This window comes from Bison bison, unplaced genomic scaffold (genome assembly GCF_000754665.1).
Source record: "Bison bison bison isolate TAMUID 2011002044 unplaced genomic scaffold, Bison_UMD1.0 scf7180017864352, whole genome shotgun sequence".
NCBI lineage: Eukaryota > Metazoa > Chordata > Mammalia > Artiodactyla > Bovidae > Bison > Bison bison.
Window position 1 is genome coordinate 2,500,326 of NW_011494924.1, and position 13,414 is coordinate 2,513,739.

The window sequence follows — 13,414 nt, forward strand, 5'->3', positions numbered from 1 at the left end:
TGTAAGCACTGTTAGGTTATTGTAAAGCCCATTCTGTAGTTTCTGGAGGTTGCCAGTCTTTTCAGAGTTTATTTTCTCTTAACCCTGATGAGAGCCAACTCGTTGAAAGGTCTTGTTCCCTGCCCACCTATCACAAATTCATTGTTATTTTAAGTCCTTAGTCTCTTCTCTCCAGCACATTAGGGTTGCTGAGGGCAGGGCCTCCAGTTACCATGGCTACAGTACTCTTAAACCTCTCCCAAAATAAAATCCAGAGTCCATGTCAGTACATTAACTATAAATATATTATGAATTCAGAAAATTCTGCTATTGTTTTTTGAACACCTACTTTCTGCTAGACATACAGGGGCTTTGCAGATCTTTTTTATTTTTCCTCCACACCGCATGACGTACAGGAGCTTAATTCCCTGACCAGGGATCTAACACATTTCCCCTGCTGTGGAAGAGGAGAGTCTTAACCACTGGGCCACCAGGGAAGTCCCAAGATACGCATTCTTTCTTTTTTAAAAAATAATTAAATTAATTAATTAATTAACTAGTCTTAGGCTGTGCTGGGTCTTCATTGCTACAACTCTAGTTGTGAGCTGGGGCTAGTGTCTGGTTGCAGGGTGCAGGTTTCTCATTACGATGGCTTCTCTTGTTGCAGAGCATGAGCTCCAGGGTGCGTGGGGGTCAGTGGGTGCCATTCCAGGACTCCAGAGCACAGGCTCAGTACTTGTGCACAGGGTAGGTTGCTCTTAGGCATGTAGGATCTTCCTGGACCAGGAATCAAACTCATGTTTCCTGCATTGGCAGGCGGATTCTTTACCACTGAGCCATCAGGGAAGCCCAAGAAGTACATTCTTCAGTTCAGTTCAGTGGCTCAGGCATGTCCGACTCATGGACTGCAGCACGCCAGGCTTCCCTGTCCATCACCAACTCCCGGAGCCTGCTCAAACTCACGACCATCGAGTCGGTGATGCCACCCAACAATCTCATCTTCTGTCATTCCCTTTACCTCCCGCCTTCAATCTTTCCCAACATCAGGGTCTTTTCCAGTGAATCTTCTTCACATCAGGTGCCCAAAGTATTGGAGGTTCAGCTTCAGCCTCAGTCCTTCTAATGAATATTCAGGACTGATTTCCTTTAGGATGGACTGGTTTGATCTTGCAATTCAAGGGACTCTCAAGAGTCTCCTCCAACATCACAGTTCAAAAGCATCAATTCTTCAGCACTCAGCTTTCTTTATGGTCCAACTCTCACATCCATACATGACTCCTGGAAAACCATAGCTTTGACTAGACGGACCTTTGTTGGCAAACTAATGTCTCTGCTTTTTAATATGATTTCTAGCTTTATCATAGCTTTTCTTCCAAGGAGCGAGCGTCTTTTAATTTCATGGCTGCCATCACCACCTGCACTGATTTTGGAGTCCAAGAAAATGAAGTCTCACTCTTTCCATTGTTTCCCCATCTATTTCCCATGAAGTGATGGGACCAGATGCCATGAGCTTAGTTTTCTGAATGTTGAGCTTTAAGCCAACTTTTTCACTCTCCTCTTTTACTTTCATCAAGAGGCTTTTTAGTTCCTCTTCACTTTCTGCCATAAGGGTGTCATCTGCATATCTGAGGTTATTGATATTTCTCCCGGCAATCTTGATTCTAGCTTGTGCTTCATCCAGCCTGGCATTTTGCATGATGTACTCTGCATATAAGTTAAACAGGTAATGGTATACAGCCTTGAGGTACTCCTTTCCCAATTTGGAACCAGTCTGTTTTTCCATATCCAGTTCTAACTGTTGTTTCTTGACTTGCATACAGATTTCTCAGGAGGCTGGTAAAGTGGTCTGGTGTTCCCAACTCTTGAATTTTCCACAGTTTGTTGTGATCTACACGGTCAAAGTCTTTGCTGTAGTCAGTAAAGCAGAGGTAGATATTTTTCTGGAACTCTCTTGCTTTTTCTGTTTTCCAACGGATGTTGGCAATTTGATGTTTCCTCTGCCTTTTCTATAAATCTAGCATGAACATCTGGAAGTTCTCGGTTCACGTACTGTTGAAGCCTAGCTTGGAGAATTTTGAGCATTACTTTGCTAGTGTGTGAGATGAGTGCAATTGTGGGGTAGTTTGAACATTCTTCGGCATTGCCCTTCTTTGGGATTGGAATGAAAACTGACCTTTTCCAGTCCTGTGGCCACTGCTGAGTTTTCCAAATTTGCTGGCATATTGATTATAGCACTTCTACAGCATCATCTTTTAGGATTTGAAATAGCTCAACTAGAATTCCATCACCTCCACTAGCTTTGTTCGTAGTGATGCTTCCTAAGGCCCACCTGACTTCAGACTCCAGAATGTCTGGCTCTAGGTGAGTGATCACACCATTGTGGTTATCTGGGTCATTAAGGTCTTTTTTGTATAGTTCTTCTGTGTATTCTTGCCACCTCTTCTTAATATCTTCTGCTTCTGTTAGGTCCATACCGTTTCTGTCCTTTATTGTGACCATGTTTGCATGAAATGTTCCATTGATATCTCTAATCTTCTTAAAGAGATCTCTAGTCTTTCCCATTCTATTGTTTTCCTCTATTTCTTTGCATTGATCACTCAGGAAGGCTTTCTTATCTCTTCTTGCTATACTTTGGAACTCTGGATTCAGAAGGTTATATCTTTCCTTTTCTCCTTTGCCTTTCGCTTCTCTTCTTTTCTCAGCTATTTGTAAGGCCTCCTCGGACAACCATTTTGCCTTTTTGCACTTCTTTTTCTTGGGGATGGTTTTGATCACTGCCTCCTGTACAATGTCACGAACCTCTGTCCATAGTTCTTCAGGCACTTTATCAGATCTAATCCCTTGAATCTATTTGTCACTTCCACTGTATAATCATAAGGGATTTGATTTAGGTCATACCTGAATGGTCTTGTGGTTTTCCCTACTTTCTTCAATTTAATTCTGAATTTTCCAAAAAGAAGTTCATGATATGAGCCACAATCAGCTCCTGGTTTTGTTTTTGCTGACTGTGTAGTTTCTCTATCTTTGACTGCAAAAAATATAATCTATTTGCTTTTACTATTGCCCATCTGGTAATGTCCGTGTGTAGAGTCATCTCTTGTGTTGTTGGAAGAGGGTGTTTGTTATGACCTGTGCGTTCTCTTGGCAAAACTCTGTTAGCCCTTGCCTGCTTCATTTTGTACTTCAAGGTCAAATTTTGCCTGTTACTCCAGGTATCTTTTGACTTCCTACTTTTGCATTCCAATCCCCTATGATGAAAATGATGTCTTTTTTTGGTGTTAGTTGTAGAAGGTCTTGTAGGTCTTCATAGAACTGTTCAGCTTCTTTGGCATTAGTAGTTGGGGCATAGATTTGGATTACTGTGATATTGAATGGGATCATTCTGTCATTTTTGAGACTGCACCCAAATACTATATTTCAGACTCTTGTTGACTTTGAGGGCCACTCCATTTCTTCTAAGGGATTCTTACCCACAGTAGTAGATATTCTTAAGGTTAGAAAATTCAAACAATAAAGTTAAAAAATGAGAAGTTAAATTTTTTTGCTCTATTCCTTTCATTAAGGGAACTACTGAACAGTTATTTTGTTCCTTCTTAGAGGGAAGAAACATGCATAGAGTATGCATATAATAGATATGCCTGTTTATATGTTTATTTGTATTAAAGGGGTCATACTGTATACCTGCCTCTACACCATGCTTTTTTTACTTGACAGTGTATCTTGCAGATGGCTTCATATCAGCATCTACAGCTTACCATTTTACCTTTTAATAGCTGTACCACATTCTGTTGTATAGATGGCCATAATTCATTTAAGTGGGCCTCTTTTGATGGTCATTTTAATTGCAGACATTTATTGTTCATCCTCACAGGTAATTTGGCAGACTTTGGGGGCTGTATCTGTAGGATTTCGCTGGCTATGGGTCTGTTGGGTTGCAGGTATTTGCATATTTGTAGATAGTGCCAAGTTGCCTCTAGATAAGATTTTCCAATTTATGCTTCACCAACGGAGTATAAGCATAATTTTTCCTCATCCCTGAAAGCACTGAGTATTTTATGTTGAAATTATTAGCCTGAAGAGTGAAAAGTTGTTACTTTGATCTGTATTTCCTTTAGTTTAGGATGATGTTATGTGGATAAGGATAATATAATCATATGCTTATTAGATCTTTGTATTATTCCTGCCCCCCTTCCCCACAAGCCTCTCGCTTCCCTACCTGGGAATCTGCCAGTTCTTGCATTTTGTTCATTTTTAAGTGAGTTGTTTGGCTCTTTTGTTCTTGGTTTATATGCATTCCTTGTTAATAAAGTAAGTTAGCCCTTTGGTCTTATGTGTTGAAGTTATTTTCTCCAAGTTTGTTGTTTGTGAAAGTGCCATTTAAACTGTATTACACAGTATACATTTAAAGCTTTCATTATCATTGATTCAGGGGCATTGACTGCAAATACTGTATTTAAGGAAATAAACTAGGCTCTCTTGTCTCCTGTGGAGCAGTGAGCACACTTTGTAGGGTAATTTGGTTTTTTATTTTATTTTTAATTAAAAAAATTTTTTTTGACTTTGCTGCATGGCAACTTAGTTCCCCCCAGGGATTGAACCCATGACCCCTAGCCACTGGACCACCAGGGAATTCCCTGTAGGGAAATTTGAATGTAAAGGAGTAGTTTGAAGTCCTGCCAGGGTCTTTAAAATGGAACCATATATGAGTACAGATTGCATCAGATTTTTTTTCTCATAGTTTTCCTGGATGTCTTTATTGAACATATTTCCTCTTCCTATTTTGGAGCTAGAACTTTTTGGAAGAAAAAAATATAAGGCCCTGAAGAATGCATAAGTTAAAAGCTACAGAATCTTAGCCCTCTTGCAGCTTGAGAAAAATGTGTGTTTAAATGTAAGAAGTAAAAGCTTATGTAATCTTCTTTATTCCTACTTCTGTCTTGAACTATTTTTTATTTTTTTTTAGTAGATGTTGTCAAGTTAAATTGAGACTTTGAGATGGTCGTCCCTCCCTTTGCCCTTTGTTAGAGCTCCTTCATCGCTTCTCATGTTTGTGTTTGTCTTCCTGGGTGGACAGCAGCTGGGCTGAGTTGGATTTCTGAGGCCTGATTTCCAGCACAGTGCCTTTCTGACAGTGCTCACTAATGATTTGTTGAATAAATTAATGTGAAATTTAAAAACAAACTCTGCCATTCCAGAGGAGTGGAGGGATTTGGGCACAGGACATAAAAGTCAGATTAGTCCTTAGTCTTGTTCTGACTGATATCAGAGTGGAGCTTCAAATAAATGGGTCAGAGTTACAATGAAACCTGTTTCAGTTCATGATAAGGAAGACCTTCAACAATTCCGCCTCAAGAGGAATTGGTTTTCTTGAGCCATTAAGAATAATTTGCTCATTTTCATTCACTGCCTTGCTCCCACACTCCTGTATTTTAATGGAAGGGCCCCTTAGGGAAGCTGTGTGGTAAAAGAATTAATTCAGAAATCAAGCAGACCTGGGCTTTTGTTCTGGGGCTGGTCACTTAGCACCATAACCTTAGCCCAATTACTTTAAACCAAATTTCTTCTTATGTGATAATAGGATTATAAGTAGCTGCTAACTCTGTAGTCCTTATAGCATTCCTTAAATGGATTATCTCATTTAGTCTTCACACCCACTGCCTGGAGATGGGTACCTGGTATCACCATCCCCATTTTAGGGAGAGGAAACAAATTCTGAGGGGTTAAGTAATTCACCCAAATTCATTCTGATAATAAGGGGTGGGGTTGAGGATTAAAGGCCAAGAATTTAATCCTATTACATTTCTGCCATCTCTAAAAGGGAACTGTCTCCCTGCATGAAGTCTAATAAATACTAGCTGCTCTGGTGAGTTCTCAGCGCCACTCTTTCTTCTTGTGCCCCATCATCTTTTCATAGAATCTGAGAGGCAAAACTATCAATCTGAATATTACTTGGTATGCATGAAGTCAAAAATATAATTTGAGGTGCTTTTTCAGGCAAGTCAAAATGAAGACTTTTTACTTACGTTAGGTTTGATATCTCACTTTCCTGGAGAGTGAAGTATATAGCTAGTCAGACCTCTGACGTGCCCTTTCCTAGGGTCCATATCATCCAAATACTCTTGTTTGACATAGCTTTTCAGTTGAAACTGTCAACTGTTCTTAGTCTGATATTTGCTTTATGTGTTCCCCAATATCAGCCCTTTGGAATGAGTTGTTTAATATAATGGATAGCTCACCCTGTACATCTTTTTTTCCTCATGAGAAATTTCCAGTGTGAAAAATTGTAAATTTAGGAAGCTGTTTAAGAGGGAGAGATCACTTACAACCTGTTTTTTTTTTTTTCCAGTCTTTTTTTTTTTTTAATGCACATGAGTTTTACTGTGAGTTTAGAGGGATATAATTTTACATTCTGCTTTTTCATGTAATATATTGGAAGAAAATGTGATGGTATGTACACATTAGATATGAGGACCCACTTCTGTGATTACTCCTCGTTCATCTATTGCAAAGATTGCCCTTGTGATATGAGGCAGATATTGCCCTGACAGTGCTCTGGCATTGCTCGGGCAGTGTAGGCTGTTGGGATCCAAAGTCCAGTGGGAGAGAATTTCCTGGGGTTTGGCCTTGCTATATGGAGGTGGCCTGCTCAAGCGCCCCAAGGGCTCAGAGTGGCTACATCTCCAGCAAAACCACCACTAGCCCCTAAAGATCAATTTTACTCATATGGACGATGATCACCAATCCCAGTTTGTCAGAATTTACTCAAGAAGAAGCAGAAAATAAAATAGAACAAAGAATGAATAAATAGACATTTCTTGTCCAGCCTTCCAAAAGTAAAGGACCAGAAATCGGAGTTCAGCTTTTGTTTCCTTCCTTCTTTGTAGCACTTAAAATTCATAGCAGTTGCAGTTTGCAGTTAAGTCATTTGTTCTACTGGCTACATTTCCACCCCCCACCCCCAGTAGACTGGAGGCTTCAGGAGGCCAGGAATTGTGTCTTTTGGTCTTGAGGACTGTTTTTCTAGTCTCTCAGCAGATGTTTGTTATCATTTGTCTTCAGCAAATGATTAAATTTACTTCTGTGTGACTTTTTCTTTGGTGTTCTGAGGAGTCCCCCTCACCCCCTCATTACCAAGGTGAATCCTTGGTAAGCAGTGTTGGGGGCTTCTCAGGTGGCGCTAGAGGAAAAGAACCTGCCTGCCAATGCAGAAGATGTAAGAGACACAGGTTCCATCCCTGGGTCAGGAAGATCCCCTGGAGGAGGGCACGGCAACCTACTCCAGTACTCTTGCCTGTATTATCCCGTGGACACAGGAGCCTGGGGGCTGCAGTCCGTGGGGTCGCCAAGAGTTGGACATGACTGGAGCAACTGAGCACTCCTTCCAGTTCCAGGGATACAAGATGCTGTGTGGAGGAGGAGGGCCCAGCGGAGGGCACACCTGGGCTAGGATGAGGGCAGGAGTAAGCAGGGTGCTGACGCGGTTTCCTGGAGCTTTGGGTTTTGAATAATGCCTGTTTGTCTTTTATGTGTAGTAAGTGATACTCTACTCTGGGCAGACTTTGCCTAAGTTTCATAAATATTTAATTGGCTTTTTCAGGAGAATAAAAGCAGCCCCGTTGATGACTGAAAATGACAAAGCATCCACCTAACAGACGAGGAATCAGCTTTGAAGTGGGAGCCCAGTTGGAAGCCCGGGACCGATTAAAAAACTGGTACTTTTACATTTTTCTGTTAATTAAATCCCTTCAGTAAAGGACATTAGTCAGCACTGGTAAAGAGGGGTAGCCTAGGCTTTTCTGTAGTGTGTTCCTGCTCCCTGACTCTTAAATCTAGAGCTGTGGTAATATCTTTCTCTTTGGTGCTGGGATCCCTGTGTTGAGGGAACTATCTAGTTATATGTGTTTCCCTTTTCTGCCTGTTCATTTGGAGGAGCTATGGGAAGAAGAAGCAGGAAGTGGCTATAGGGAAGGGAAGAGTTATTAGTGGCAACTTATTCTTGGCTGCCTGTCTGAAAGATCAGAGATGGAAGAATGAAGAAAAGGGGGGTAGATCGGAGCAGTTTGTGTGTTGCAAACAACCCCTCCTGTTTTCTGGGTGTGTTGTTGTATGGTTGAAACTTAGTCATCACATTGTAGGGATGATTAGGTTCAGAAACTGAGAGGTTGTAGTTCCAACTTTGTCATTGACTCGTGACTTCTGGTTGGTAATTAGCCACTCTGAGCATCAGCTTCATATGTAAATGTGGTATTAGTAATACCGACCTCAACAGAGTTTTTCTGAAAATCAAATAACAGGATGTGTGGGGAAAGGCCTTGTAAACTGTAAAGTGGTGGTGGTGGTTGAGGATTTCCTAGAGTTTAGTCTTTTGTTTATGCTTAAAGTGAAAGTGAGGATTTCAAAATTCACACTTTTCTGTGAGTTTTCATAAGGAAGACTGTAGTGCTTTTGAGTGTCAAAATAGACAGGCTGACCAGCACCTGGTGTTTAGAAGAAGAAGATGGGAAGAGAAGCAGGGGAAATGGGGTAGTATATGTCTCTGCTGCCTTTTGGGGCTGGGAGATTTGATATAAGAATTAGACCCTTTGAACACCTGCTTGTTTCTGTAATTATTTCCCTTTTTTGGTTCCCCTCAGTAATTTTTAAGGCAGCTTAATCAAGAGAAAGAATTCTTTTTAGATTTGGAGAAAAAATTAAAATATTGAAAAAGTTCAAAAGTACAGCTAACCATAAGATAATCTGTGTACTTGTCACTCAGAATTACTGAATTTTAACACTTTTGTTTTATTTATATTTACAAAAATAAAGGACATGAAATGTTCCTGGTATAATGGTAGTATCTTTTATGCCCTTTCCAATTCAGTTCCGCTCCTGCCTTCCTTAGAGGCAGCCAGCATCCTGCAGTTAGTGCTGTCCTTCCCGTGTTTTACGTTTTTAGTGTATGTATCCATAACTAATACTAGTTAGCATCACTTTGGGTGTTTTTAAAAAATTCATGTAAGTGTTCTCATATTGTTTGTTTCTTTTCTGTATTTCATGTTTTTGTGATTTACCCGTATTGGTATAGGTATTTGTCCTCATTTCTGTATAGAGTTTTGTTTATTTAGTCTCCTACTGATGGACATTTAGATTCCAGTTCTTCACTTTATCCACAGTGCTACCCTGAACATTTCTATAATATCTCTTTGTACACATGTGCATGAATATTTCTTGGGTAATGGCTTTCAAACTTTTTTGACCATAATCTAGTATAAGAAATATTTTAAAGAAAGCCAGTGTAGTACTTGCCGTATACACAATATAAATTTAAAAGAAGCAAAACTTTTGTGAAACAGTCCTTAACCTTAATACATGCAATATACTCTGTTTCCTAATATTATACACACAAAACTGCTGGTTGTGAACCATTAATTTGATTTTACAATCTACTGATTTTACAATGTACTGCAGTCAGTCTGAGAAGCCCTACTCCAGTGAATTTGTGAAGTAATATGATTAAATACATTTTCAGTTTTACTGGAAATTGCAGAGTTTTAACCACTGGATCACCAGGGAAGCCCTGAGTTTCAGCTTTTTATTATGAAAAGATTTTAAACATAATCAAAAGTTCAGAGAATAGTACAATGAACACTATGCCTTCCACCTGTATTCACCAATTGTTAATATATTTACCCAACATACTTTATATACTTACTGTAATGTAACTAATTGTAATAGTTAGCAATTAGCAATAATTGCTAATATCTAACATCCAGAACCTATTCAGATTTATGTCTCTTTAGTTACTTTTATTCCATGATAATCCTTCTTCCCTCCCCTATTCTTTGCCTTTCATGGCATTATTTTTAAGCAACATTTATTTTGTAGAATATTCCACATTCTGAGTTGGTCACATTGTTTTCTCATGGCGAGTTTAAGTTGTTTCTTGTATTCTCTATTTCCTGTAAACTAGAAGTTAGGTTTAGACTTCAGGTTAAACATCGTGTTGCAGAATGGTTGAATGGTAATGCTGTGTGTTTCATATCGCATCCCATCAGGGGACACATAAAGCTATGTCATCCCACTCTCTGTTCCAGTGTATCACTTGATAAAATAATGACTGCCCTTTCTCACCATCTTAAAACTGTATTTTTCCCTGTACTAAATAACTTGTTTGGTGCTTTGGAATATATCTTAAGTGTTTCCCTATACCATTTACCTAATGATTTTTAGCATCCGTCAATAATCCTTACCTCAATCAGTTATTATACCACAGTGGAAGAAGAGTGATTTTTTCACCTCTCTCACGCAGTGTTTTATTGTTACAGCTGATGTTCTTTTGTAAGAAGAGTATTTTTTTTCTTTATTCCTTTTTAAAGATCACTAAGGACTGAGATTATTCAGCATACTGTTGTAGTCGGTTACATTCATTATTTTCTTTTGTGCTAAAATTTTCCCAAACTTGGTCGGTGACAGGCTGTTTAAACGAGCTTCTTTGATCTTTTGACACACTCCTGTCAGTCGTTGAGTATTCCTTATTTTCTGGTATTACTAGAAGCCCCAGGTTTATTTCACCTGTCCTGCTCCCAAGACCCTGTCCATTTCTCCAAGGAGACCTGGTTTCTTTTAGTTAGAAGTGGTACTTAGAACTTAAGTTCTAAGTTGGGCACTGGGTTTGTTTATTGCTGCTAGAATGTCATTGCTTTTAAGACTTTTTTTAGTGGTTGGAGCTAAGAAATAGTTGTTTTGAAACATTATGAGTTCATTTTTATTTTTTGGCCACACCACGTGGCATGCGGAATCTTGGTTCCCAGACCAGTCAAACCCATGCCCCCTGCATTGGGAGCACAGAGTCTTAACCACTGGACCACCAGGGAAGTCCCTGTGAGTTCATTTTTATATTTCTAATTTAAATGGAACATTTTGTAATTTTTAAAATTTTGCCTTTTTTTATTAAAAGTCTTTGTTTCTAATCACACTGATATATTAACCCATTTCTTTTATTCTGTGTTACACACAAAATAGTTTCAAAGTTACAATACTGGTATTAAAAAAATCTGAGTGAAATTTAAGATTTTCCTGACATTTAAAAAAATTATGGGGACTTTCCTGGTGGTCCAGTGGTTAAGATTCTGAGCTCCCAATGCAGAGGGCCCAGGTGCGTTCCCTGGTCAGGGAATTAGATCCCATATGCCACAACCAAGAGCTCACATGTTACAACTAAGACCTGGCATGGCCAAATAAATATATAAAAAAAATTATGTACCCTTCCCCCCAGGATAAATTATATTTAATTTGTTACAAATTAAATAGGACTCTAAATTAAATAATATGAGTTCCTTCTCAATACTCTTACAGTATAATTATATTTTTACATTAAAAATTTTTTATGTGCATACAGTAAAATTTCCCTTTTTTTGGTGTATATGCCTATGAGTTTTAACTCATGTATGGATTCTTGTAAGCATCAGAACTAACAGGAAACAGAGTACTTCAAAGACTTCTCTCGTGCTACACCTTTGCTAGTCTATACTTATTGGATTTGATTATTTTGTTTACTGTCTTCCTCACTAGAATGCTAACTCAGTAAGGAATAGGGTGTTAGGACTGGTTTCTGAGAAACAGTGCAGTTGATTTATTTGGAAACTGTAAGTGGGAGAAATGGGGAGTGAGGTGAAGAGACTGAGAGAGCTATGGACTGTCTTGTGAGTCTGATCCCTGGAAAGGAGAAAGGAAGATGATAGGAAGTCCTAGAATGCCGTACAGTACTCAGAAGGTTTTGGCAACGGAGATGCTGAATCCTCAAGCCAGAGGTGCTGTCGAAAGAGTCTCGTCTCCATATATCCCTGCTCACTCAGCCATTGGCTGGGGACAGCCCCAGGGAAGTGTGGCGATGGAACGGAGGTGGTGATGAGTGTCAAGCTGCTATAGCTGGGGTCAGTTATTAGCACTTGCTAAGGATGTGAAGCGTGTATTTTCAAGGCAGCCACCAGGTGGGCTATCTGTTCTGTTCTCTAATATATTTCCATTGCCTCAAAATTGAACCTGGCATATAATAGATGCTCAATAAAATTTGTGAGCTGAGTTTCAGATGATTTTAGGAAAACATTTTCCTAGGTTGTTTTGATTGCTTACATCTTAAGCTTGAGAGAAAAAAAGTTTTTTTAATTGTAGCATGGTTTGTTCACAATAGTGATTCAGTTTTTTTAAATTATATTCCATTATAGGTTGTGACAAGATACAAAAGTTCATTGTACTAAACAGTAAATCCTGTGGCTTATCTGTTTTATGTACAGTAGTTTGTTTCTTTTAATCCCATACACCTAGTTTGTCCCCTCCCTTCTGTTTGGTAACCATAAGTTTTCTACGTTTGTGAGTCTGTTTCTATTTCACTTATAGGTTCATTTATATTGTTTTTTATATTCCACATATAGTGTATAGTATTTGTCTTTCTCTGTTTTACTTTACTAAGCATAATATTCTTTAGGTCCATCCGTATCACTGCAAATGTCATATTTCATTCTTTTTAATGGCTAAGTAATATTCCATTATATATGTTTATGCCACACCTTCTTCTTCTTTTTTTTTTTTAATGCCACACCTTCTTAAGCCAATTGTTGATGGGCATTTTCATTGTTTCCATGTCTTGGTATCGTCTTAATAAGTAGTGCTGGTGTGGGAACACTGAGGTGCGTGTATCTTTTTGAATGAAAGTTTTTGTTTTTTCTGAATATTTTTCCAATCCTACCCTGGAATGGGATTATTGGATCATATTGTAGCTCTCTTTTTAGTTTTTTGACAAGCCTCTATACTGTTTTCCGCAGTGGCTGTACTAATTTGCATTTCCACCAACAGTGTATGAGGATCCCCTTGAGAAAATGTGTTTTAGTGTTATAGAATTAGATAGCAGCTAGGTAAAGGACTGACTGCCAGGCTCTCCATGTGCAGCGTCTCCATTAAGATTTCTCAGCAAGCTATGAGGTTCATTATTGTTTCAACTTTATAAATGAGGGAAGAAACTGAGGCTCACAGAGGCAAAAGTCCTTTGTCCCCAGTTTCAGAGCTGGTGAGTGGTAGAGCTGGGATTTGAAACCCTGTTGATCTGACTCCAAAGCTTGACCATATCTCCCAGGTGATTCCTTTCTCTGGTGATATTTTTTTCTGTGTGTGCTTCCCTATTTCCTAGATTGGCTACTAGTTGCAAAAAAAGAAAAAAATAAATAGCGGGGGGGATGAGAAGAGTTACTTTTCAAAACACATGACAGAAGTGTAATGGAGACAAAAATGTGACTTCCAGTGGTCTTTCTGGATTAATGCTTTTATAAACGGTCTGTATTGATTAATTTTGTCTGTATTGCTTAAACAGAACCCTGTTTAAGGGTTCACCTTTGTAAACTCACCTTTTCTCACCTTTGTTAACTGTACATTTTCTGTTTTTGTTAAACTAGTAACAGTAACA

The 13,414-nt window shown here is 38.9% G+C and overlaps 1 protein-coding gene across 3 annotated transcripts in view; it reads left to right on the forward strand.

The window, feature by feature from the left end:
• The window catches only part of PHF20 (PHD finger protein 20), a 129,241-nt gene that overhangs the window by 12,582 nt on the left and 103,245 nt on the right, over nt 1-13,414 (forward strand). For all 3 annotated transcript variants that reach the window (XM_010854918.1, XM_010854920.1, XM_010854919.1), the window contains one exon: nt 7,577-7,691. In XM_010854918.1, the coding sequence (XP_010853220.1) occupies nt 7,609-7,691 (83 nt within the window). In that variant the 5' untranslated portion in view covers nt 7,577-7,608. The remainder of the gene's footprint in view (nt 1-7,576; nt 7,692-13,414) is intronic.